We start from the raw sequence: 23,560 nt of genomic DNA on the forward strand, positions 1-23,560 counted from the left end.
CAAGCCATACGAAAGGCATTTCCTCTTTTGTCAGCCGCGTCAGTGGTTCAGCAATTCGTGAAAAATTTTTAACTAACCGTCGATAATAGGCGCAGAGACCTAAAAATCGCCTAACAGCCTTTTTGTCTGTTGGCTTCGGAAATCTTGCTATGGCATCAGTTTTTGCAGGGCCTGGGCGGACGCCTTCTGCACTGATAACATGGCCGAGAAAAAGGAGCTCATGGAAGCTAAAATGACATTTCTGCGGTTTTATCGTCAAGTCCGCTGATTTGATCGCAGTTAGCACGGCCCGGAGCCTTTCCAAATGTTGCTCGAAAGTAACAGAGAAGACTACAACATCGTCGAGATAAACCAGGCATGACTGCCACTTAAGACCACAAAGCACTGTGTCCATCATCCGTTGGAATGTGGCGGTTGCTGAACAAAGGCCAAAAGGGAGTACCTTGAACTCGTATAAACCGTCCGGTGTCACAAACGCTGTCTTTTCGCGATCTCTTTCGTCAACTTCTATCTGCCAATACCCACTTTTAAGATCCAATGAGGAAAAATACCTGGCATTTCGCAGCCTATCCAGAGTGTCATCAATTCTTGGCAGAGGATAAACATCCCGTTTGGTGACGGCATTCAGCTTCCGATAATCAACGCAGAAACGTAAGGTTTGGTCTTTTTTATTCACAAGAACAACAGGTGACGCCCATGGACTTGATGAAGGCTGGATTACATCGTCTTTGAGCATTTATTTAACCTGATTACCAATATCTTCTCTTTCTCTTGGTGACACTCGGTAGGGATGCTGGTGTATTGGTCTCACGGACTCCTCGACAATGATGCGATGTTTGGCGACAGGAGTGCGTCGAACCTTAGATGACAACGATAAACATTCGGCGAATTCCCTTAAAAGACCCTCTATTTGCTCTTTTTCGCTTGGTAGTAGGCCTGGCTGGATGTCGATGGCTGCAAGGACAGACTCCACGTCTTCGAAATCAGACTCATTGGTTTCGAAAGTGCGCAGCTCCATAACCTGGACGAAATCATTCAGACTGGCGATGACGGTTCCTTTTGCAACGTGCTGCACCTCATTTCCGAAGTTTGTGAGTAGAACATTTGCTCATCCGTCACGTAACTTAACAAGGCCTCGCGCCATGCAGATCCCTTTTTGGAGTAGTAAGGCAGTGTTGTTGTCAGCAAATCCTTCGAATTCACTGAATGCTTTGTTGGTTACTGCGACAGATATTCTCGATCTTGGCGGCACCATGACACCATCATCTGCAATACAAAGGTCATATACGTTTTCTTCCGTTTCAAAGGTAGCAATCGCGTGCCTAGTCGAGAATGAGACGGAAGATTCTCGCAAGTTAATTACAGCGCCATTTGTTTGTAGGAAATCCATGCCGATAATCAAGTCTGTTGAGCATTCCGGCAGCACAATAAAACTGGCGACGTGCGTGAAACCCCGTATTCCGATTCTTGCTGTGCATATTCCAGTAGGGTCGATGAGGTGCCCTCCTGCTGTGCGAACTTGTGGTCCCTTACAAGGAGTCAGCACTTTCTTCGGTATTTTAGAAAGTCCGCTACTCATCACTGAATAATCTGCGCCGGTATCTATCAGTCCGATGACTTCGTAGCCGTCAACGAACACACGTAAATCGGAAGCAACGTCACTATCGAAGCACCGGTTTCTGAATCGGTTGTCGTTCAGAGTCAGCAATGGAGGTTTTTCTGCATTAGCGTCGACAGCGGCCTTGCCTCCACAGGTCGCTGACTCTAGTTTTCCCGACGCAGGCTTGGGGAACGAGACCTTGGGGAGTTTGCTGAAGGTCGGGGGCAAGGCGATCTATACCTCCCCGTTGTCGTTGCACGAGGTTGGTGTCGTTGGAAGCCACTTGATGTTTGACGACCTGACAGGTATTCTTCAATTTCGAAGGGACGTTCACCATTTCGTGGTCGAGGTGCATTAACAGGAAAACCACGTAGTCCTGCCCGGCGGTAGTGGCACGTTCGGTAAAGATGACCAGGCTCCCCACAGTGGTAACACAGCGGTATCCTGTCGGGAGTGCGCCAGACATCGCTCTTCCTTAGTCTCCTCTCTGGCGTTGGCTGCAGGGTGCTCGGCGGCATCGGGTACTGCATAGGTGTAGCCGCCGCGACGTCCGCACGTCCTGGAGGTCCTCATAGTAGCACATCAGCATACGTCATTCTCGTCTTCTGTTGTAGTGGCGGCCCTGGCTGTGCGTTGCTCGAAGGTTCGCGTACCGCCTGCCTGACCTCCTCACGGATCACATCGGCCAGAGACGAAAGCATTGGAGCGTTCTGGTCAAGACGCTGCTTCTGCAGCTCTTCTCGCACAACAGACCGCACCAGCTCGCGTAGTGCTTCCATGCCGTTACCGAAGACTGGTGCCAACATGTCCAAGGAAGTGACGATCGCATCCCGGATGTATAACCTTGCTCGCTGTTGTAGCTTCCTTTCCACTATAGTCGCCTCGGAACGAAACTCGGCGACGGTGCGCGGCGGGCTTCGAATTAGTCCGGCAAAGAGTTCTTGCTTCACGCCTCGCATCAGATGTCGCAGCTTCCTGTCTTCGCTCATATTTGAATCCGCTCGGCGGAATAGGCGAGACATGTCTTCCAGATACATGGTGACAGTTTAGTTATTTCGCTGATTTCTTGTCTGGAGCGCAGCTTCAGCTGTCTCTTTGCGGTCTGTGTTCGGGAAAGCAGCGAGCAGCTCCCGTCGAAAATCATTCCACGACCGGAAGGTAGCTTCGTGGTTCCATACCACGTTCGTGCGCTATCTTCCAGTGCGAAGTAAACACTTCCAAGTTTGCGCTCTTCCCCATACCCGTTAGCCTTTGCGACGCGTTCAAAGTGTTCAAGCTAGTCCTCTGCGTCCTCGTAGCTTTCGTCGTGGAAAGGCTTTGGTAGCATTGGCTGGTTTACTACAATGTTGGCTGGAGTGACCTGAGCTGTCATGTCGGTTGCGTACCCGTTCACAGCCATTGATGTTCCTAGGGAAGTCGATATAGGTGAAAATTCAGGACCCTCACCACGTATACGCGTCGACTGCAGCGCTGATGAACAGGCGTCAGCTCGTTGGGTCGAAATCGCTGTGGTTCTGGACTGTGCTCCGTCACTCGAGAGAGGCTTGGCATCACACCCAGCACCTCCACCAGATTTGTAACGCACTCTCCAATGAACTCTTTTAATAGGCTAACGTAGGCAGGGCGAACTTGTGCCCGAAAATAATAACACAGCTAGTTGTCTCGAGGATTCACTTCTGCCTCTTCTGCTACGTTCTTCTATTTTTCCAACACGGTTCGCGCGCAGCTGGGTCCCGCAGGCTCGTGCGTCGCAAACCATCTAGAGGGCACAAGCATCGGCTAGCGCGCGTAATTTGAAGTCACATTGTGTCAACATACATACATACATACATACATACATACATACATACATACATACATACATACATACATACATACATACACACATACACACACATACATACATACATACATACATACATACATACGTACGTACGTACGCACGTACATACATACATACATACATACATACATACGTACATACATACATACAAACATACATACATACATACATACATACACACGTACGTACGTACATACATACATACATACATACATACATACATACATACATACACACGTACGTACGTACGTACATACATGCATACGTACATACATACATACATACATACATACATACATACATACATACATACATACATACATACATACATACATACATACATACATACATACATACATACATACATACATACATACATACATACATACATACATACATACATACATACACACACATACGCACCCTTTCTCCATGCAGAGCGTGACGGCCGGGAACTGTATGCCGGCCATGCGGTCGTAGCCGTACATGACGGCGGTCGGGTACGACTCGTACTGCAGGATGTCGGTGCGCGCCTGCACCACGCAGAATGCGGCGCACACCGCCTGGCACAGCAGGCGCACGCTCCGAAACAGGCACGCAAGGCTGCGGGGAATTGGGATGAGACCAAAAATGGCGGAACACGTCGCTGGCGTCAACGCGGGAAATCCGTGTATTTCAAACACCCTTGACTAGGCCCGTAGGCAGGATTTTTTCAGGTTTGGGAAGGACTCGTTGAAGGCCTTGACAAATACCTATTTTTGTTATTTGTGCTAGGTCTAACATTCTCCCCCACCTTAGGTGTGTGTGTTTGGGGGGGGGGGGAGGCTAGGACTCTATCAGTGCATCATCATTACTATTTTCTTTTGTGGGGTGGGAAAGGTGGGGGTCACGTTTATTTACCACAGCCAAAAAGGGAATTATGGCGACGCCCAGGTACTTTATTAGGAAAGGTCTGTACACCTTTTCAGGGAAGGCTATATACTTAGGTGCCGCCATAATTCCCTCTGGGTTACGCTAAATATGCATGACTTCCTAAGAATGCACTGCCCTGAGAGCAAGGTCAGCGTGCGTCAGTCGCCATAATTTCGTGCCATGGCACAGTTCATGGACGAGTTGCTCCCGCTCTCCGTTGAAAAGGTGTATAGTCAAAAAGTGGTGCCTAAAGCGCTAGAAAACGTGCGTTTCACCGCATTTCTCTTCCGAATAGGATTGTTATCAATAAATGTGCAGAAATCGACGCATCGACAGACCCTGAAAGATATTCTTTTCTAATTCAGCACGATCTCTCTGAAGAGTTTCAAGCACTGTGTACAATGTGACAGTTCCTCGCTTTCCACAGCGACGCGTCAACACGAGATGAAAGTACCAACAGCAGAACATTGTACACGGCTACCGTTAACTCTGTAGATCATCCAGAGCGCAATTTCACTTCTCCTTTACATCGTCCAAGTGGAATGTTGCGCTACGCAGTACGGATCTATGGGCAGTCCAATGGGCCCACGACGGGGCGGACAGGTTAGGCCTATCTGTCCCAACGGGGGAGCGGCCCGCTATACGTGCTATGTTGGGCCCCGACGGACATAAATATAGTTTTTTTTTTCATACCATATACAGCACACACGTCTTTGAAAGGTATACGTGGCTGGAACGTTTGTCGATTGACGGTGTGTACATGTTCCACCATGCTACATTTCTTCACAGCAATAAAACTTCCTGTTGAGCGAGTTGGTGTTGTATTGCGGACGATATTTCATAGCGCAAAGGAGAAAAGGAATATTAAGAAGAGAAGAAGGACACAGTGCGCAGGGCGAGCGCTAATGCACCGACTGACTGTATTCTTCTGCCCTTTTCATCTTTTTTTTAAAGGAACATTATTATTGTTCTTATTTGATTTTTTCTCTTTTTTATCAAGCGTTGTGTAAAACATTATTATAAGGTACAGTGTGGCCAATCCCCCTTTTGGGTATGAGCCAAGATTTAGGCGGCAAGACAAGACTGTATTCCGAGAGAAAAAAAAAAAGTAGACCCCATAAGTACATGCCGCCGCGGCATGCGTTGCTAACGAAGCATCGAATCAAAAGGCCATACTCGCTATTGGACAAATATACCGTAGTGTCACTAATATAGTCCGTGCCTTTGTTCTTGATTCATTAGGCTTCCAGCAACTCTCTTCCCACGGTATCAACGCTTCTACCCATGATCTTATTCTCGTGTAGCCGTGACTTAGCGTGGATGAGAGCTCGCCCTATATGCTGTCTTCTCCTGTCTTCTCAATATTTCTTCCTTTTCCGCCTTTGCGCGGGAAAACTCGGTCTGGGTTGCTTCACTTCTCCGTCGTCATGTGACTCTTGTGTCAAACGTCATTCGTGGAACAGTGAAATGATTGCAATAATTTGAGTCGTTCATAAAGCGCGAATATTTAGGGCGCCCCCTGTACGTATGGCTTCTCCGTCTTACATAGAACTAAGTATAGGGTGTACTTTCAAGGCAGTAGCGTATCCAGTTGTTTTTTTTTTTTTTGCAAGAAGGGGCAATCGTTTAGCCATACATTATGTATGTCTGTGCGTGTGTTTGTGCGCTTGTACATAGTTATACAAAACTGAGAAAATTCGGGGAGAGGGGGGTGGTAGTTTAAGTCCCCCCTCAGCCCCTGGCAACGCCAATGCTTGTAGGGCCATAGGCGCGCGCCGGGCTCTCTGTTAGCACGCCAAAGTCCCCCCCCCCCCCTCCCCTTCATCTCAACCGTTGGTTTAGTCTAAGAGACAACATTCTCCACAATGGCTGCAAAAATTACAATAAATCACTGACGTGTTTCCCACAATGGCCTGCCTTAGGTCCCTAGATTTTCAGGGAGTAGGGATGGGAAGTAAACAGTGCTTGTAATAAATGCAGCACCAAGTGACTTCACCCTTGATTATGATTAAAGACCTACGTGAACGTCGCCCTTCATTCTGAATAACGACAGGACAAGTCGATTGAGTTGAAAGTGTGGGGGCAGGCTTTGCGCCCCCCTCCATCTTGGTTGATCATTAGGGAGCCCTCTCTCCCGCTTTGCGTACGCTAGTGTGTAGGGTGGCCATACAGTTAAATGGGCGCCCATGCGGACGCGTATCTCAAAGCTGCTTTATAGATGAAGCAAGCCACGGTTCTCGTTCTGGGTCAAGTGACAAATTCACAGCAGCAAGAGCGACACCTGGCGTGAAGTAAGTTGACAGCCGCCGAATGTAATGCGTGGTCGTTGTCACCGACCTGGCCTTGTTGAGCGGGTCCTTCGTGCGTTTCGCGATGATGGCTTGGATGCGGAAGAGTATCTTGGTGACACCGCTGTACATGGAGAGTCCCAGCCAGAATCCCAGGTAGCCGCCGATCACGGCCAGCACGGTTGTCGACTGCGCGTCAAATCAATCAGTCGACCAGTTAATTAATTAGGTAATTAATCAGTCAAAGAAAATTTAGAAGCACGCGCGTGCGCGTAAACTTTAAGCCCTGCAGCATTGTGCATGAAACGCCAATATTGTATTATTATTATTATTATTATTATTATTATTATTATTATTATTATTATTATTATTATTATTATTATTATTATTATTATTATTATTATTATTCAAATGAGAGAAAATATTCTTTTCGATGTGCTCTTTGACAGGCTACAGAATTCTGCACAGGTAGTAAAGAGGAAAAAATTGTCTTACTGTGTACATTGGGATTGTCTTCAATATGGCCACGTAGCGGACTGGGATAGTGAGTTTCATGTTCAGGTAGTAGTACCTGTGAATATTCATTTGTCTTTATTTATTTATTTACCTCTTTTTCTATCGAAAGACGTGCTTCGTTGGGTTTTTATTGAAGGACGTGCTTTGTTGGGTTATGACGAGCAGGGTCACATTTCTCACGTATATGGATGCGCGCACTGGCAGCATGGCTTAGAGTGTTGATCTCACCCGTTGAAGGGTATTCCACTCTCTCTGCTCTGGTAGCCCAGAGTGATGTCGTAGGTGGTTTCCCTGCAAGAGATGTGTGTAAAGTGATTTAAGAGATTAGTATAAGAGATTAGTATAAATGAGCCCGTTAATGAAAACATACATCTCAAGTATGGCGATCCTTATATTGAGCTTGTACATAGTATGAAAATTCTTGGATTTACATTTTCGAGCAATATGCTTTGGACTGAACACATTGACAGTGTGCTGAGTCAGCTATTCCGCGTAGTGGGTATGGTGTACAGTGGCAAAACTGTTCTACCATACAAGGTAAAACTCTTACTTTATAAATCACTTTTCTGTTCACATCTTACCTATTGTTTCTTGGTATGGGGGACTACAACTTACACGAACTTGCAAAAACTGTACCTGATGCAAAATAAGTATATTAGAATCATTTTTAACTTGCCGTATGATGCTCACACAAGCGAATTGTTTCAACAGGCTGGGATACTACCCGTACATCGTCTATACAATTTTAAGTTAGCATTGGCAATCAGGCGTGAATTGAAAGAAAGTCGACATTTTTTATATGACCTCTCAAAACTGCAGCCAAATATTACCTTGTTTGAAACACGAAATGAAGAAACATGGCAAATAAAAACTTCGAGAACAAACTGCTCCACAGATAAGTTATCCGACATAGTTCCTACGTTACTTAATAAATATGTGAAAGCTGGCGTAGATTTTTTACATTGTACACAGATTGAGTTGCGCGATATACACATGCTTAGTTTTTAAGATTTCTTTGCAGTTGCTGTGTTATCATGGTTGCTATTTTTATTTTTGGAATTTGGACTTTATTTTTATATATATATTTATTTATTTATTTATTATTTATCTATTTGGTGTTTTGTTATTGTTGTTTACTTCACATTGCTGATTGTTTGCCACTGCTGTCGTGCTAAAAGGTAGCTGTGGGCCTTTGTCAAGCTGCCTCTTTTGGAGAGCAGCTTTTACATGCAGCTGTCCTTCATCAAACTATTGATGAAAAATAAACATTATTATTATTATTATTATTATTATTATTATTATTATTATTATTATTATTATTATTATTATTATTATTATTATTATTATTATTATTATTATTATATCAGTAAGTATATCGCGGTCAGTTGTAGCGTTAAGCTAATCAGCTGTCTGCATGTGCAGTGACTGCGGTCTGTATATATACTGAAAACGGCACAGAATCCTGTTCCACGCAGGATTTATGAAGCCATGGTTAAGACAGAAAGATTTTACGAGAAGGCAAACACTGCTGCCATGTCTTGGCATTTTACACTTACTCGCACGGATTCCTGCACGCTTCTCTGCAGACACGGTCGTAGATGGCCTTGCTCCTTTTGAGAACACAGTCAGCTGTGCAACGAAAGGAAGGAGAGGGAGGGAAAGGTGAAGAAAAGAATGTTCTTATCACAGCACAGCTGTTAGGCTAGGTTTGCGTGCGCCGTGGATCCACGGTCAGCGCATCGAGAAGACGACAGCCGGTCAGCGGTCAGCGAATCGAGAAGACGACAGCCGTGGAACGCTCCTACAGGATCGCGCACTCAATGTGCTCATGTATTCTACCGCGTCTAAGCCAGCATTTCCAAAGCATCCCGCAGAAACAGGCAGTAGACGGGGGTTGGGCTTGTTCGGGCACGTCATGCGCACGTGACCTCTTGGTCGGATGCCGGAGAGGGTGGGAAGAGATTTGGCTTGCGAAGGCTACGCGGAAGAGCGGCAAGGGTTTCGAGCTGGCCTCCTCTCATCCTCGTTTCGCGCCGCTTAAAAAAAAAAAACAGTTTTCTCAGCTCGTAATTAACCGATTAAAAAAACGAATTGTGGCGAAGTGTTACTCATAGGACACCCAACAACTTGCATGGTGAGTGGCATGATGAGACCTGGTGAGTGACTCTTTAAAGCACACTTTGCCTCATTAATAATCGTATTGAGGTGAAGCCTATTGCAAAATGCGAAGTAGTCGCAGTCATGCGAAGCCCACCACATTAAATGGCTCCTAACACTTTTCACGACTTCATAGTTTTAGATGTTTTTCTAGCTGGTTGCTGAAACTGGTAACTTAAGATAAGTGCTGCAAGAATAACAGTGATAGGGCCACGCAGTGCAAAGTTATTCACCTTAGAGATATCAAAATACAATGAAATGGATGCTTGCCCTCAACTTGATTTTCGCGGGCTTACCTTACAGCGTTTCCCTCACCCTCTGATGTTGGAAGGCTGCCCAATGAAATGAACAGAAAGCCATACCGCACAAAAAAGTTCGCATGACATATTGCCCGTTATGTTTAACTTATCCGTGACGCCGTTGCAATGGTAACAAATTGTGGTACTTGAAGAGGGAACGACACGTGCGAAACGAGCCAGCTCGCGAAGGCTTCTGTAATGTTTTGTAGCTTTATTTGTCTTTCCTTCTGCGATTACGTTTGTATATATACGCTGTTACACTTTTTTTCTTTTAGTTTCTTCAAACAACGGTACCCGGGGCGTCCCCAGTGTGTTTCCTCCGGCACCGTGGCATTCGGCGCATTCTTTGATCGGCTTTGCAGTTTTCAAGCTTAAAAGGTCGGACAGCTTTATTCTCTTCCGCTTTGAGTGAAAAATTGTGCTAAAGAAAAAATAAATCTCATATTAACGCTTATTTTAATGCAATGCCGCGATTACATTTAACGTTAAGTTACCCAATCATGTCGTGGCAACCTTCCGGCAGCATTTCTGCTCACAGTAGTTCAAGCAAGCACCACTACGAGTTATGCAGTCAGCACCGATGTTTTCAAGCGTTAGAGGGCCCCTTTAACAGGCGTGTTAAACTGACGTGTTAAAGAAAAAGACAACTGACTCCTCGATAAACTTCCTTTCCGTCGTTTAAAATATTTGCCCCGCCACGGTGGTCTAGTGGCTAGGGTACTCGGCTGCTGACCCGCAGGTAGCGGATTCGAATCCCGGCTGCGGCGGCTGCATTTCCGATGGAGGCGGAAATGTTGTAGGCCCGCGTGCTCAGATTTGGGTGCACGTTAAAGAACCCCAGGCGGTCGAAATTTCCGTAGCCCTTCACTACGGTGTCTCTCATAATCATATGGTGGTTTTGGGACGTTAAACCCCACATATCAATCGTTTAAAATATTTAGTTATTTGACTAGGCGAAATACTTCCCACGTGCAGCCAATCTTCAGCTCGTAAATGAGATTGACACCGAATGCTCTCCTTGATGGATTCGGGGTGCGAACTTTCGAAGGCTACGTAGCTAAAGTTGTTTGAATTGTTTCATTTTTGGTCATATCATGCGGCATATTGGTTCGGAAAAGTGTAAAAGATAAAAAAGAAACACGTCACTGGCCAATGCAGATTGTATAACAAATGTTATTCTTCGGGTCACAAAGAAATATGCCTTGCCGCGCTTGAATGACTTGCGTTTAAATCTCATTCACGTACTGGGATTCATATACTCATAACGTCACGAGCTTGCTAGCTGATGAACTGATAATCAGCCATGAAAAAAAACGTTGCCGTGACGGTTATATGACCAGTGGAGAAGGTATGGCAGCCGTAAATTACCGGTCTGCATGTCGTCGCACATCACTTGGTCGAGCTTGTTGCGGAAAGGGTAGGTCTTCATGATGCAGCCGCAGTTTAGGAAAGTGATGTTCATGCGGCACTCTTCCATGCAGAGCTGCGAGAAAATTTCGATCTCTTGAAAGAGGGGAGGGCTCGAACAGAACGTAACGTTTAGTCATTTCTGTTTAACACACACGCACACAAACAATATATATATATATATATATATATATATATATATATATATATATATATATATATAGAGCATACACTTTATACTGCCCGCCCGTTGGTTGCGGCACCTAATCCCGGCCGCGAAGGCCACATTTTCGGCGGAAAAGACAATCTTAAGGCCCGCGTACTTAGATTTAGGTGCACGTTAAAGAACCCGGAATTGTCTAAATTACTGGAGCCATCCACACGGCATCCCTCACAATCATAAAATGGTTTTGGGACGATGAATTCCAAGTTATTATTATTATTATTATTATTAATATTAGTAGTAGTAGTAGTAGTAGTAGTAGTAGTAGTAGTAGTAGTAGTGAACTGTATACAGCATACTGTAAGGTATTAGGGTAGACGTAGCATTCAGGCATATTCGTCATGTTATTGCGTGGTGTACGGAACAGTTCACGATTGGAGGGAGCAACGAAGTGTATATCGCTCATATCGCCGGCATCCTATCTGCATGCATGCGGTTGTGCAAACGGGGTTCATGCTCTGCACATGTGTATCGAAAGGAATCGAAACCGTCAATCGCAAGTTATCTGCTAAAAGTACAGGTGACTGCGCTCTTACAAGAGAACAATAGCCGGACACAGGTAACGTACGAAAGCGCTCTTTCTAGCAGTGAACCTCTTTCTGTGTGCGTGCCCTCTTTGATATTTGAGAACTTCACAGAGAACGTACTGCAGCTGCGAAGAAACCATCGCGCACCTTCTGTGTGAGTGCACCCATTTCAACGCGCAAAGACAAGAACTGAGTGCAGCTCTGGAAAGACTGGATGATCGGCCTTTGTCGGAACACAGGATTCTGGGTCATTGGCCGAGCCCATCCTCAGCCCAGAAGGCTTCGAAAGCTTTGCTGCGCTTTTTGCGAACAACTGGCCTCAGAGACAGTCTTTAGTGTTTTATACTCTTTTATATTGCCTTTCCTCTGTCGCAATTTTTTTTTGTAATTTCTCTCTCTCTTCGCAACATTTCTTTTTAACGACTTTTATTCCCCTCACCCCTTTTCCCAGCACAGGGTAGCCAGCCGGTCTAAGAACTGGCTAACCTCCCTGCCGTTCTGCTTAAACTTTCTTCCTCCTTCCTCACAGAGAACGTGTTCATTGGGCAGCGTAAACGACGTCACGCAACTTTCAGTGACGGATAGACGGGCGGGCGTTTACGAAGTGCAACTCACCGTTTGAGTCATGTAAGCCGGGTAAAATCGATGCGTGCCCAACAGCTTGTAGTCCACGCAGTTGGTGTCGTACGGCGCCGGAAGAGCTACGCTGCCCTTCTGCGCGCAACGAGAGACGGGCGAAGTTCAGAAGAGCGTCGTGCTTCGCAGTACACGCCTTGCGGCGGTGTTGCGACAGCTTATGCTGTGCGCCGAAACAAACTATACAGTCCTTGAAAACTGGTAAACGCAAGATCTGCGCTGCTTACGGCGTGATCGGATCCGTCGCCCGGCGCCAAATCGACTGCCGGGTTGACGTTCCAAAGAACCGAAATTTCGATAGGTGTGTATGCGGTTTTCGTCATTTTCCTTAACTTGCAGTGTGGCACCAGAAAATGCTAGATTTGCTTCTGTTAAGGCACATTACTTGAAGCCCGACGTGGTCATATTATTGTTGTTTCGATAGCAGTAGCACTGACGCTTAACGGAGGAAGGAGAAAAATATTGAAGGCTCGTTTTTTTTTTCGAAAGATGGTTTATGAGAAGCGGCAGATAACAAGGCCAAAAAAACTACAGGGGACGTTAATTGTACTATTTTAGGTGTATCGTAGTAATTGTGGTATAAAATGTGAAGCACAGGACCGAGTTGGCTGGCGGAACATGGGAGAGGCCTTTGTCTTGCAGTGGACGTAGTCAGGCTGATGATAATTATTATGATGATGATTATGATGACATGTGAAGAAAGTAAAGGGAACGAAAAGACAACTTGCCGCCGTCAAGGGCTGTACCTGCAAACTCCGAATTACGTGCTTGATATGCTCCTACCTATTGAGCTATATGGCAACGAAGGTCGCAGGTTCGGCCCCTGCCGACAACAAGTTGTCTCTTCGTCCACTCTCCTCGTATCTATGTCACTATAGCTACGGTGCACTCGAAACAGAACAATTGACGTCCCATACACTTTCTAGGTTTTATTATTTGATGTTATTCATCGACGCTTGAGGGGTCATCCGCTGTAGACGTTGTATTGGCATACTATCCGCAGCGCATGCGCGGCCTATTCGCCGCACGTCATAGAGTTTCCCAGGAGTGTCGAGTTTGCCAAGCGGACTATCCGTTCCAGTGCGCGGCGAGTATTTATAGATTTCGACAGTGGCCTAATCGGTGACGGCAGTCAACGCCGGCCCTCTAGCTCTATCTGATCGGTGCATGCTCAGATGGACTGTACACGCACAGTGGACTATAGACAAAACGCGTCATCCTGAATTCAATTTTGCTAGTACGTACGATATTACCTGTTCGATGCTGTACTCGTAGTTCCCGTTCGGTTCGAGGATGACGGTGTGTTTGGCGCCGGCGTCCAGGCTGTCCACGTGGTGGAATCCAACGTCGGCCACGTACCGGTCGAGTGAAACCAGCCGGCTTATCTTCCACGTGATGAACATGCTGAAGTCTGTGTTGATGGCATAGATAGATAGATAGATAGATAGATAGATAGATAGATAGATAGATAGATAGATAGATAGATAGATAGATAGATAGATAGATAGATAGATAGATAGATAGATAGATAGATAGATAGATAGATAGATAGATAGATAGATAGATAGATAGATAGATAGATAGATAGATAGATAGATAGATCTCTATTAATGTTAAGCAAACTGCGCGCAATACAGGGAGAAAGAGAGGCAAGGGGTGAATTGCACGACAAACAGCGCGGAATATCAGCTGCACGTCGTGTTTTTTTTTTATTTTGTTCAATTCCCAGTAGATTTGTGGTATAAACATATATAAGAGATAAAGATAACTCGTATTTCATGTACAACTATGTATTGATAAAAGATCAACTCATCATCATCATCATCATCATCATCATCAGCCCGACTACGTCCACTGCAGGACAAAGGCCTCTCCCATGTTCCGCCAGTTAACCCGGTCCTGTGCTTGCTGCTGCCAATTTATACCCGCAAACTTCTTAATCTCATCTGCCCACCTAACCTTCTGTCTCCCCCTAACCCGCTTCCCTTCTCTGGGAATCTAGTTAGTTACCCTTAATAACCAGCGGTTATCCTGTCTACGCGCTACATGCCCGGCCCATGTCCATTTCCTCTTCTTTATTTCAACTATGATATCCTTAACCCCCGTTTGTCCCCTAATCCACTCTGCTCTCTTCTTGTCTCTTAAGGTTACACCTGCCATTTTTCTTTCCATTGCTCGCTGCGTCGTCCTCAATTTAAGCTGAACCCTATTTGTGAGTCTCCAGGTTTCTGCTCCGTAGCTAAGTACCGGCAAGATACAGCTGTTATATACCTTCCTCTTAAGGGATAATGGCAATCTACCTGTCATAATTTGAGAGTGCTTGCCGAATGGGCTCCACCCCATTCTTATTCTTCTAGTTACTTCAATCTCGTGGTTAGGCTCTGCGGTTATTACCTGCTCTAAGTATGCATAGTCTTTTACAACTTCAAGTGCACTATTACCTATCTCGAAGCGCTGCTCTTTTCCGAGGTTGTTGAACATTACTTTCGTTTTCTGCAGATTAATTTTAAGACCCACCTTTCTGCTCTCCTTGTCTGACTCCGTAATCATGAGTTGCAATTCGTCCCCTGAGTTACTCAGCAATCCAATGTCATCGGCGAAGCGCAGGTTACTAAGGTATTCTCCATCAACTCTTATCCCTAACTGTTCCCATTCTAGGCTTCTGAAAACCTCCTGTAAGCATGCGGTAAATAGCATTGGGGAGATTGTGTCCCCCTGCCTTACACCCTTCTTGATTGGTATTCTGTTGCTTTCTTTATGAAGCACTATGGTAGCAGTTAATCCCCTGTAGATTTCTTCCAGAATGTTTATATATACTTCATCTACGCCCTGGTTCCGCAGATCTTTTCCGCAGGTTCTGCGGAAAAGATCAACTAATATAAAACAAAGAAGTTTGCGATAATACACAACTTGCCAAGAATCCGAATAGAACAAACCATTGGGGACGTAACAGGAGAGTGGCACAGGGCTAGACGTCTATCGTGTACTTTCGTATAGACAATCCAAAATTCGCGGCATGGGAGCCGAATGATTGAGGTTTACCGCTGGCGGGAACCACTTTATCGCTTTTAAGTTTAGCGCGCTTTATCGCGTCGTGTCATACCGACCGAAGAGTGGCGGGTACTCGTGGTAGGCGGACATCTCCTGGTTGCCTTTCCAGTTGAGCGTGTAGCACATGTACTTGGGCAAGCGAGAGAAGGACTGCACGATCTGCCTGCGACGAAGTACAGGAATGCGGCGATCGTCACACATGCCGTGATGCACCTTAATGTCCACTGTCACAGTCTACATATCGCGGCGAGCGCGCAAGATCAACAACATCCACATTCCTCGCGAGTTGTTTGATGAGAAGGTATATGCCTAACATTTTTCTGACCGAACAATGAAATGTGTCGTCTATTAAAAAAAACGTTATACGTTTGATTGCCTTATATGTTCACTAGTTATCGTATGCAAGTCGTATAAAGAGTTGAAATGTATAATTCTATGGTTCAGATCTTGCAAAGTACAGCCTTGCTATAAGTGATTTGGAAGGCAAACGTATATATAGAGCTGTGATTTAGAAGGAATGAGTCTTCCGTGAGCAATGATATCGAGAATAGAAGGGGAAAAGAGATGTTTTTTTTTTCTTTTTCCACAATTCAAAAGGGAGCTCAGATCAGCTTTGTTGTGGGGAGGGGAAAGTGAATGAAATAGAAAGGCAGGAAGGCAAGGTTACTGGTACGTTGCGCGAATATCTTCAACACCGAGCGCTAGGCCACGGTACCAATCTGCTCATTAGAATAGCCGGCGCGTGTCTGGAGGAACTGGGCACCGAATCCAGTGCCTTCTCAGAGCGAACGCTCGAACCACCGCTGTGTTCTTAGAAAAAAATGAAATAAAAATAAAATGGCCGCTAAGGCTTCCGCTCCAACCCCAATACCTCTTCCGGAGCGTCTCCCGCTCTTGAATATATACCTATACCTCGACGTCCGCCACGTTTTCTGGGTCAAACGGGACTTGTGGGAAAAGGTGTATGGTTTCGGAATGTCACTCATTGGCAGCTCACTTGTCCTCCAGGATGAACTTGTAATAGTAAAGCGTGGGGTCCTCGATGGTCGTCTGGATGACGTCGGTGGCGTCGAGTGCAATATCGCCCAGGTTTCCGTCCTGGTCGAGAACACTGCGCAGCTCCGGGATCTGCGTGGACGCACTTATAGGTGACGTCATAGAAACTGGCGGGCACATTTAACTTTGTCACCTTATATCCGGCAGTATAGAGTATATAGCATATCCGGCATGACACCATTTGCGTTGATATGACCACAATGATTTCCCATGTATGTATGTATGTATGTATGTATGTATGTATGTATGTATGTATGTATGTATGTATGTATGTATGTATGTATGTATGTATGTATGTATGTATGTATGTATGTATGTACCGCATCTTGCGTCGGTATCTCTTAAATGCGAAGCACTTCTTTGCCTACTGCAAGCACTTTTGACGTCTGTCTGCGTATCTATCTATATAGCCGCCTACGTCTGGGTGCTCTCATGATCAGCCCCTTAACTTGGGGTACGCAAAAATTAGTACGGGAGGGTAAGATGGTTTGCCGAATACGACGCACTGGTCGCGACATGAATAATGACACAATCTTATCGTGTACGTCGTCAAACACTTTCCAAAAAAACAGTGGCACATACCCCGGTGCCTGTATGTACCGGTGTTATGCGGGTATGTGCCACAAGCAATAGAAATTTTATATCTACCCAGGAACGGCGAGAACAAACATGGGTAACTTTAACGTTTGAGCGTTTAAAAAAATGCGGACATGGGCAGCGTTGACCGGGCAAATGCAAAGAATAAATGTCAGTGTCTCTGCAGGAATCGAGTCTTATAGTAATTTGCGTGGCAATCAAGTATTCTACCACAGAGCCACGCCAGGTCTCGGAAATACTTTGCGAATAGGTCCTAATGTTCGTGAAACGTCGATTCTGGTTGCAGTGCTAGCTATCCAATTTTGTAAACACTAGATATGTACCCCTGTAATACAGCCATCATGCCAGGTTAACGTCAATTGTAGTGAGGCGCGATCTACTGAGGTTGATTTGCGCAGCAGTGTTGAGGGCTACCATCCTCGTGAGCCCCAGTGCAAACAACGGCGCTTCATTTCATCTTACCGCTTCCGATGTTCCCAAATATCTATGTTACTGTCGGCATCGTTACGCAACTGCAAACAACTGCTAATATAAAACATATGCGGCTCTTTAACGCATGTGTGCGCACGCGTGCATTTGTACATATATTGAGCGCCACTTTTTAACGTCTCGCTCAAAAAAAATTAAAATGCATTAACCTTTTATCCACAATCTTCGCATAAGATCGCTTTCCAACGTACGTGGGATCTGCCGAATTGTTTTTTTTTTCTCTACCATTAGGTCAATCCCTATAGAGAGCATATCGAAGTTTCAATAACAAACCAATAATGCGGTAATGTAATTGAACGAGAATTTGGTTGCGAATATAACATGTTGCCTATGCATAAAGCATGTGGATTTTAACCTCTGGAAGTAGTACGGTGGCTATAAAAACATCGTGTACTGGAGGACTAATTGATTCATAGTTTTGATTGATATCATTTCTTCTTTTTCATTGGGCAGCGAGGATAAGAAAGCTTTCTCACCTTGTCGTCAGTGAGGTTGCAGAACTTTGGGTAACGCTGGCACAACTTATCTTTCTTGATCCTGTATAAGACGGGTCAGTGAGAAATGAAGAGACAACTCTGAAGGTTTAGATTCAATGCATTGCTTTTCTCTACTGCGTGTACTCAACCATGGGACCATTTTCTCATTGGTCGCCAGCCATCTGTTCATGCATTAGTGTAGTGTATGGAAATTGACCTCACCACCCATCTCCTCTTATACCTCAGCACTTGCCTCGTCTTCGAATTCGCTTTCGTTTATAACATTTTACTTAGGTGCGAGGATATTAGTAAATAAGCTGCATTAGAACCGAGTATTACAATATCGTGAGCTTGATGCAGAACTAACCATTGAAACCACTTAAAGAAAGAAATAATCAGACGCGCTAAGCGCACATACGGTCGCAAGTTAACAGTCAAGTCTCTGTGGACAGAGCCATTTAGAGTAACAATCAGGGCTACCTACAGCTAGGACCCCACAAAGTGTTTCTTTTTCCTCTTCCGCAGTGATTTCTTTCAATTGTCATAGTTACTACACTACAGTTAAGACCATCGAACGTTGTCTCCTGTGCTTTCCTTGGTTCACTTTTCTGATGGAATAATTTGATTGTATCTAACAAAGAGACAAGCGCCTCGTGCGATTGCCCTGCTTTGTGTGTTACCAGTTGGTGACGCAGACGGATATTCCAGGAAAGCGCAGGGTCTGCGTGCTCTCGATGAGCACGTCCACGACGGTCGGCCGACCGAAGAACGAGACCAGCGTGCCGGTGGCCTGGTACAGCAGGCCGGACAGCATCACCGTACCGCTCACGATCCGCAGGACGCGATACTGAAGCCGCAGCCTGCGTGAGTCGGAGATGAATGGAGAGGAAAGGAGGGCATAGGTTAACCTAGCTTTGGCTCGTTTGGCTACCCTACACTTGGAGTGGGGGAAATTGGGAATAATAGAAAGGAAAGTATAAAGAAGCAAGAAGAATAGTAAGAAAGGCATGGATAAACAGTCAGAGAAAAAGATGAGCGCCTCGCGCCTACCTTATACCAAACAACCGAATTGCGACAAGTTCCCAACAGGCTTTAGCGCGACAGCGTCGGACAGTCCTGTAGCCAGGAATATTATTTTTCGGGAAAGTGGGTTGGCGGAGGTGAATTCGTCGAAGGCCTTGAAAAACGCATATTCTTATTATTTGTCCTCAGTAAAACATCGCCCCCTTTACATCCTAATTTCAGGAAGGTGGAGAGGGCAGCTTAGCCCCCCCTCCCTCCTAGCTACGAGTCTGTCAGAGCTCGTCTCACGGACGTTCCGAGATGGGCTTGATACTGCACTATATGGGAAGCGGTGTCAAGTTATGAACGTGCCCATAGATCTTCAGACTAGTGCGAGCTGCCTTCCCAAAGACATTTCTCTCGTGACGTTGCGAAAAGAAACCGCCGTGAAGTTTATCACTGCAACTGATAGCTGGTCCTTCAACAACGCTGTGCATTAGTCTGTACGAAATTAAGTCAGTTGAAGGAGACACGCATAACTTTATGTTAGGTTGGTATAGTCTCACTTTTTCTCCGCAGTCTTCATCTCGGTCCCAGACAGCGCCACCTGTCGTTGTAGTCCGCCGATGACTACCTTGTCCCGCATATTGTGAGGACCACCGCCGTTCCAACGGACACTATACCCTGTCCGTTTTTGACTCGTTTTAGTGAAACTGTTGTAGTTGGGCAGCACATAATGCAACGCTGGTCAGAAAAGGATGCAGGTGACATCAATGATATGGTAGCTGTGGAAGGTTGGGCTGCAGGCCACAGTGTTTCGTGACTCATAAAATGAGATATCGACCTAGATTCGTGTGCGTGCGCGAGTCCATACGCTCTTTGCAGGCGAAACGCTGGTGGGAATGCGACATGTGTCAAGTAGTGCCACGGCACATCTGCATACTGTGCGCGATGTAGACATTAAAGATATATCGACTACGCATATCGCGTCACGCGGCAACCCTCATAAACAACGCCAGGCCTGCGCGGAAGGCGCAGCACAGTCATAGCAAAAGCTAGAAGAGCGGCCTTTCAGAGCTTTTTCTAAACACTAATTGGGTAACTACTGCAAACACACTTGCTTTGATACCCACCAGGACATTAATAATACATATGGGGGGGGGGGGGTTGTAGGCCAGCATTCGCTATGCTATTTTTCGTCATTCTTCTGAAAAGCGTGGTATCCGCTAAACACTTGCAAGGAATTTTGTGCCAATTGTTCATGCAGTGGCTGACGACGATGAGGAATTGTGGATGAAGTGGGTATGCTCTACAGTTAATAGGGGAGCCAGAACAAGCTTTTGTAATGGGTTCGAGCATTGGACGACCCACTTGTTACGCTATTCGCATTTTGTGACGACTGGTTGTTCTTTCGCTTTTTCAAAACGCTTTATAAGTCGTATTAACGTGATTGCTTTCCGGACATCAAGCCTGTCTAAGGCAATTTCGCCAGCAAGTCACAAGCACCAGTGTGAAACATATATATATATATATATATATATATATATATATATATATATATATATATAATAAGGGAAAGAAGTGTATACCTAAGGGCTTTTCTTCTTTCTTCTTATTTACATTCAATTGGTTCTAATAACTTCCCCTGTACATTCCTTGGCATTACTGTCTGTTAGATCTCACTATATGTATATATATATATATATATATATATATATATATATATATATATATATATATATATATATATATATATATAATGAGATCTAACAGACAATGATGCCAAGGAAAGTATAGGAGAAGTTATTAGACCGAATCGGAATGTAAATGTTGTGAAGAAAAGTGAATGAAAAGATAACTTGCCGTGGGAAGGAATTGAACCTGCGACCTTCCCCTATACTTTCTTTGGCATCATTATCTGTTAAATCTCATTAATGTTGTGTCAAAACACGGTAAAACGAGCCATTAAGTATACTCTTCTTTCCCTTATATATATATATATATATATATATATATATATATATATATATATATATATATATATATATATATATATATATATATATATATACGTAGCTCTGACACCCTAACATGTCCTATAGCTCTGTTGATGGGCTGTGAAAACTGCGGAAATCGAAGTGACGACATGGTGGCGCACAATGCAGTCCCAAAATCATCTTCAAGCAGGGTTAGAGGTTAGAGAACTAACAGACAGACAGACAGACAGACAGACAGACAGACAGACAGACAGACAGACAGACAGACAGACAGACAGACAGACAGACAGACAGACAGTCAGACAGACGGAAAGACAGACAGACAATGAACTTTGTGTGATCCTGAAAAGCTTTCGCGGGATCCCCTATCATCAGGGACCCGCGGAGGCCGCTGGCCGCGTCCAAGTCGGGGCTGGGACACCGTGATGTTTCTTGGGCCCTCTGGATTGCCTGGATTTGTGCTTGGAGCGATGGGCTCCGGAGTGCTTCTTCCCAGTCGGCTTCGCTAGATAGAGGGCCGTTAGGTAACGCGGGGCATTGCCAAAGCATGTGAGCTAAGGAACAAGAAATTTCATTACATTCCGGACAACTTGAGTCAACGTCTGTGGAGTTACGACTGAGAAGACCCCCCGAGGGGAACGAGCCCGTCTGGAGCATTCTAAGTGTAATTGACTGAGACCTATCTAACTTCGGGTGAGGAAGAGGATAGGCCCTTCTACTTAGCCGATAGTGAGATGTGATTTCATTAAACGTAAGGAGTGGGTCGTTATGCTGGATTTCATCCTGAACCCATAAGGCCTCCATGCCGCCGCGGCGCGTTAGATCTCGCGCACGGTCACGGGCGAGCTCGTTGAGGTTAGGTACGTGCTGGTGAACGTCCGCACCCATATGGGCGGGAAACCAAGAGATTAAGTGAGTGCCAGGGTCTGTTCTTTTTTCTAGAATGGAGGCAGCCTCCCGCGCTAGGTTACCCGACTCAAAAGCTTTGATGGCCGCTCGTGAGTCTGTCAACACGGTGATGTGTGAGCGGTCGGTCATGGCCAGGGCTAAGGCGACGTGTTCTGCAACTGCGCTCGTAGCTAACCTGACCGAGGCTGAGGAGCGTAATTCCCCGTTGCCGTCAATGACTGCCAGCGCGAATGTGCTAGACTTGCCGTACTAAGCCGCGTCGACAAAGACAGTCGCGACTCTAGATTCTCGGCGGCGTTCTGTAATATCGCCCGTGCTCGGGCTTTTCGCCTCCCTACATTGTATTGCGGGTGCATATTCGGAGGGTATGGGCTGACCACAAAGGTTTCCCGGACCTCCCGGGATAGGTAATTTCCCGTTCAGCAAGCATTCTGGGAGCCATGCCAACCTCGTCCAGGATGCGTCTTCCTGCCCTGGTTGACGAGAGCCTGATCACCTGGGCGGTAACCTGCGCTTCGATCACTTCATCAATCTCGTTGTGCATACCGAGTTGTCTTAATTTGTCAGAGCATGTGGTTACTGGTAACCCCAGCACCTTTTTGATGCTCTTGCGGATGAGAGTGTCTAGCTTATTTTTTTCCGTTCTAGTCCAGGTAAGCGCCGATGCTACATAATTAATGTGGCCCATTAGGAAGGCATGATGCATTCGAAGTAGGTTGGCTTTACTTAGTCCCTTTCTGCGTCCTGATACTCTAGCAACAAGTCTCAGTATGCTTTCGGTTTTGGCCGTGATGTGCGTCAGGGTTTTGGCGTTACACCCTCTCGCGTCAATCAGTAGTCCTAGGATTCTGATTGAATCTACTCGTGGAATGCGCTGTCCATTGGGAATTTGGTCCAGGTGTGGAAGTCTCTTAATGTCTTGCCTGGCCGGCCTGTACAGTAACAGTTCTGATTTGTTTGGAGAGAGTTGGAGGCTTGTGCCTTCTAGGTAGGACTCCGTTTCGTCTTGGGCTGATTGCAGCGCGTTTTCTACTTTGAGTTTGAGTTTATTCAACCACGTGACAAGTACACGAAAATACACTGTATACGTGGTTTGGTGCGAAGGGAAAAAAGCTGCATTTCCCAGCTTGACTGGTCCCTTCACCCAGAAAAAAATCTAAACTACAAATTTACAAAAATTACAAAAATTACAGGCAGCGGAAAGCAACAATACAAAAAGAAACACGCGTGTGGCCCATGACAGCAAATAGAATGACAACTCTAAAATACATACAAAAATATTCAGAACAAAGCAATGCATGAAAGAAAAAACTGAATAACCATTACAGAAATCACCCAACGTTCATTTACAACACAATCAGCACATTTGATTTAACATTTCAGTTTTAGACAATATACGCAGATTATCAGTCGTTAGTTTCCATTCGTTCATCACACTTGGAAGGCGGTAACGTAGTGTTTCAAATCCATAGTTTGTGCGAGGACAAGGTACGTGCCAAGTCTCCGTACACCGAGTAACGCGACTGGCAGGATTTGGTTGCAAGGTGGCCAAGGTGCTTAAAAAGATACTTCCTC

At 45.5% G+C, this 23,560-nt stretch overlaps 1 protein-coding gene across 1 annotated transcript in view; it reads right to left on the reverse strand.

The window, feature by feature from the left end:
- LOC142803690 (uncharacterized) overlaps positions 1-15,660 on the reverse strand; it is a 30,444-nt gene extending 14,784 nt beyond the window's left edge. The window contains exons 1-9 of the mRNA XM_075889282.1: positions 15,516-15,660; positions 13,662-13,819; positions 12,388-12,486; positions 10,984-11,098; positions 8,716-8,788; positions 7,388-7,450; positions 7,139-7,214; positions 6,693-6,832; positions 3,867-4,046 (exon numbers count right to left, since the gene is read on the reverse strand). Of these exons, the coding sequence (XP_075745397.1) occupies positions 3,867-4,046; positions 6,693-6,832; positions 7,139-7,214; positions 7,388-7,450; positions 8,716-8,788; positions 10,984-11,098; positions 12,388-12,486; positions 13,662-13,819; positions 15,516-15,660 (1,049 nt within the window). The remainder of the gene's footprint in view (positions 1-3,866; positions 4,047-6,692; positions 6,833-7,138; positions 7,215-7,387; positions 7,451-8,715; positions 8,789-10,983; positions 11,099-12,387; positions 12,487-13,661; positions 13,820-15,515) is intronic.
- Between the last annotated feature and the right edge of the window lie 7,900 nt (positions 15,661-23,560).

This window comes from Rhipicephalus microplus, chromosome 3, assembly GCF_043290135.1.
Source record: "Rhipicephalus microplus isolate Deutch F79 chromosome 3, USDA_Rmic, whole genome shotgun sequence".
NCBI classification, from domain to species: domain Eukaryota; kingdom Metazoa; phylum Arthropoda; class Arachnida; order Ixodida; family Ixodidae; genus Rhipicephalus; species Rhipicephalus microplus.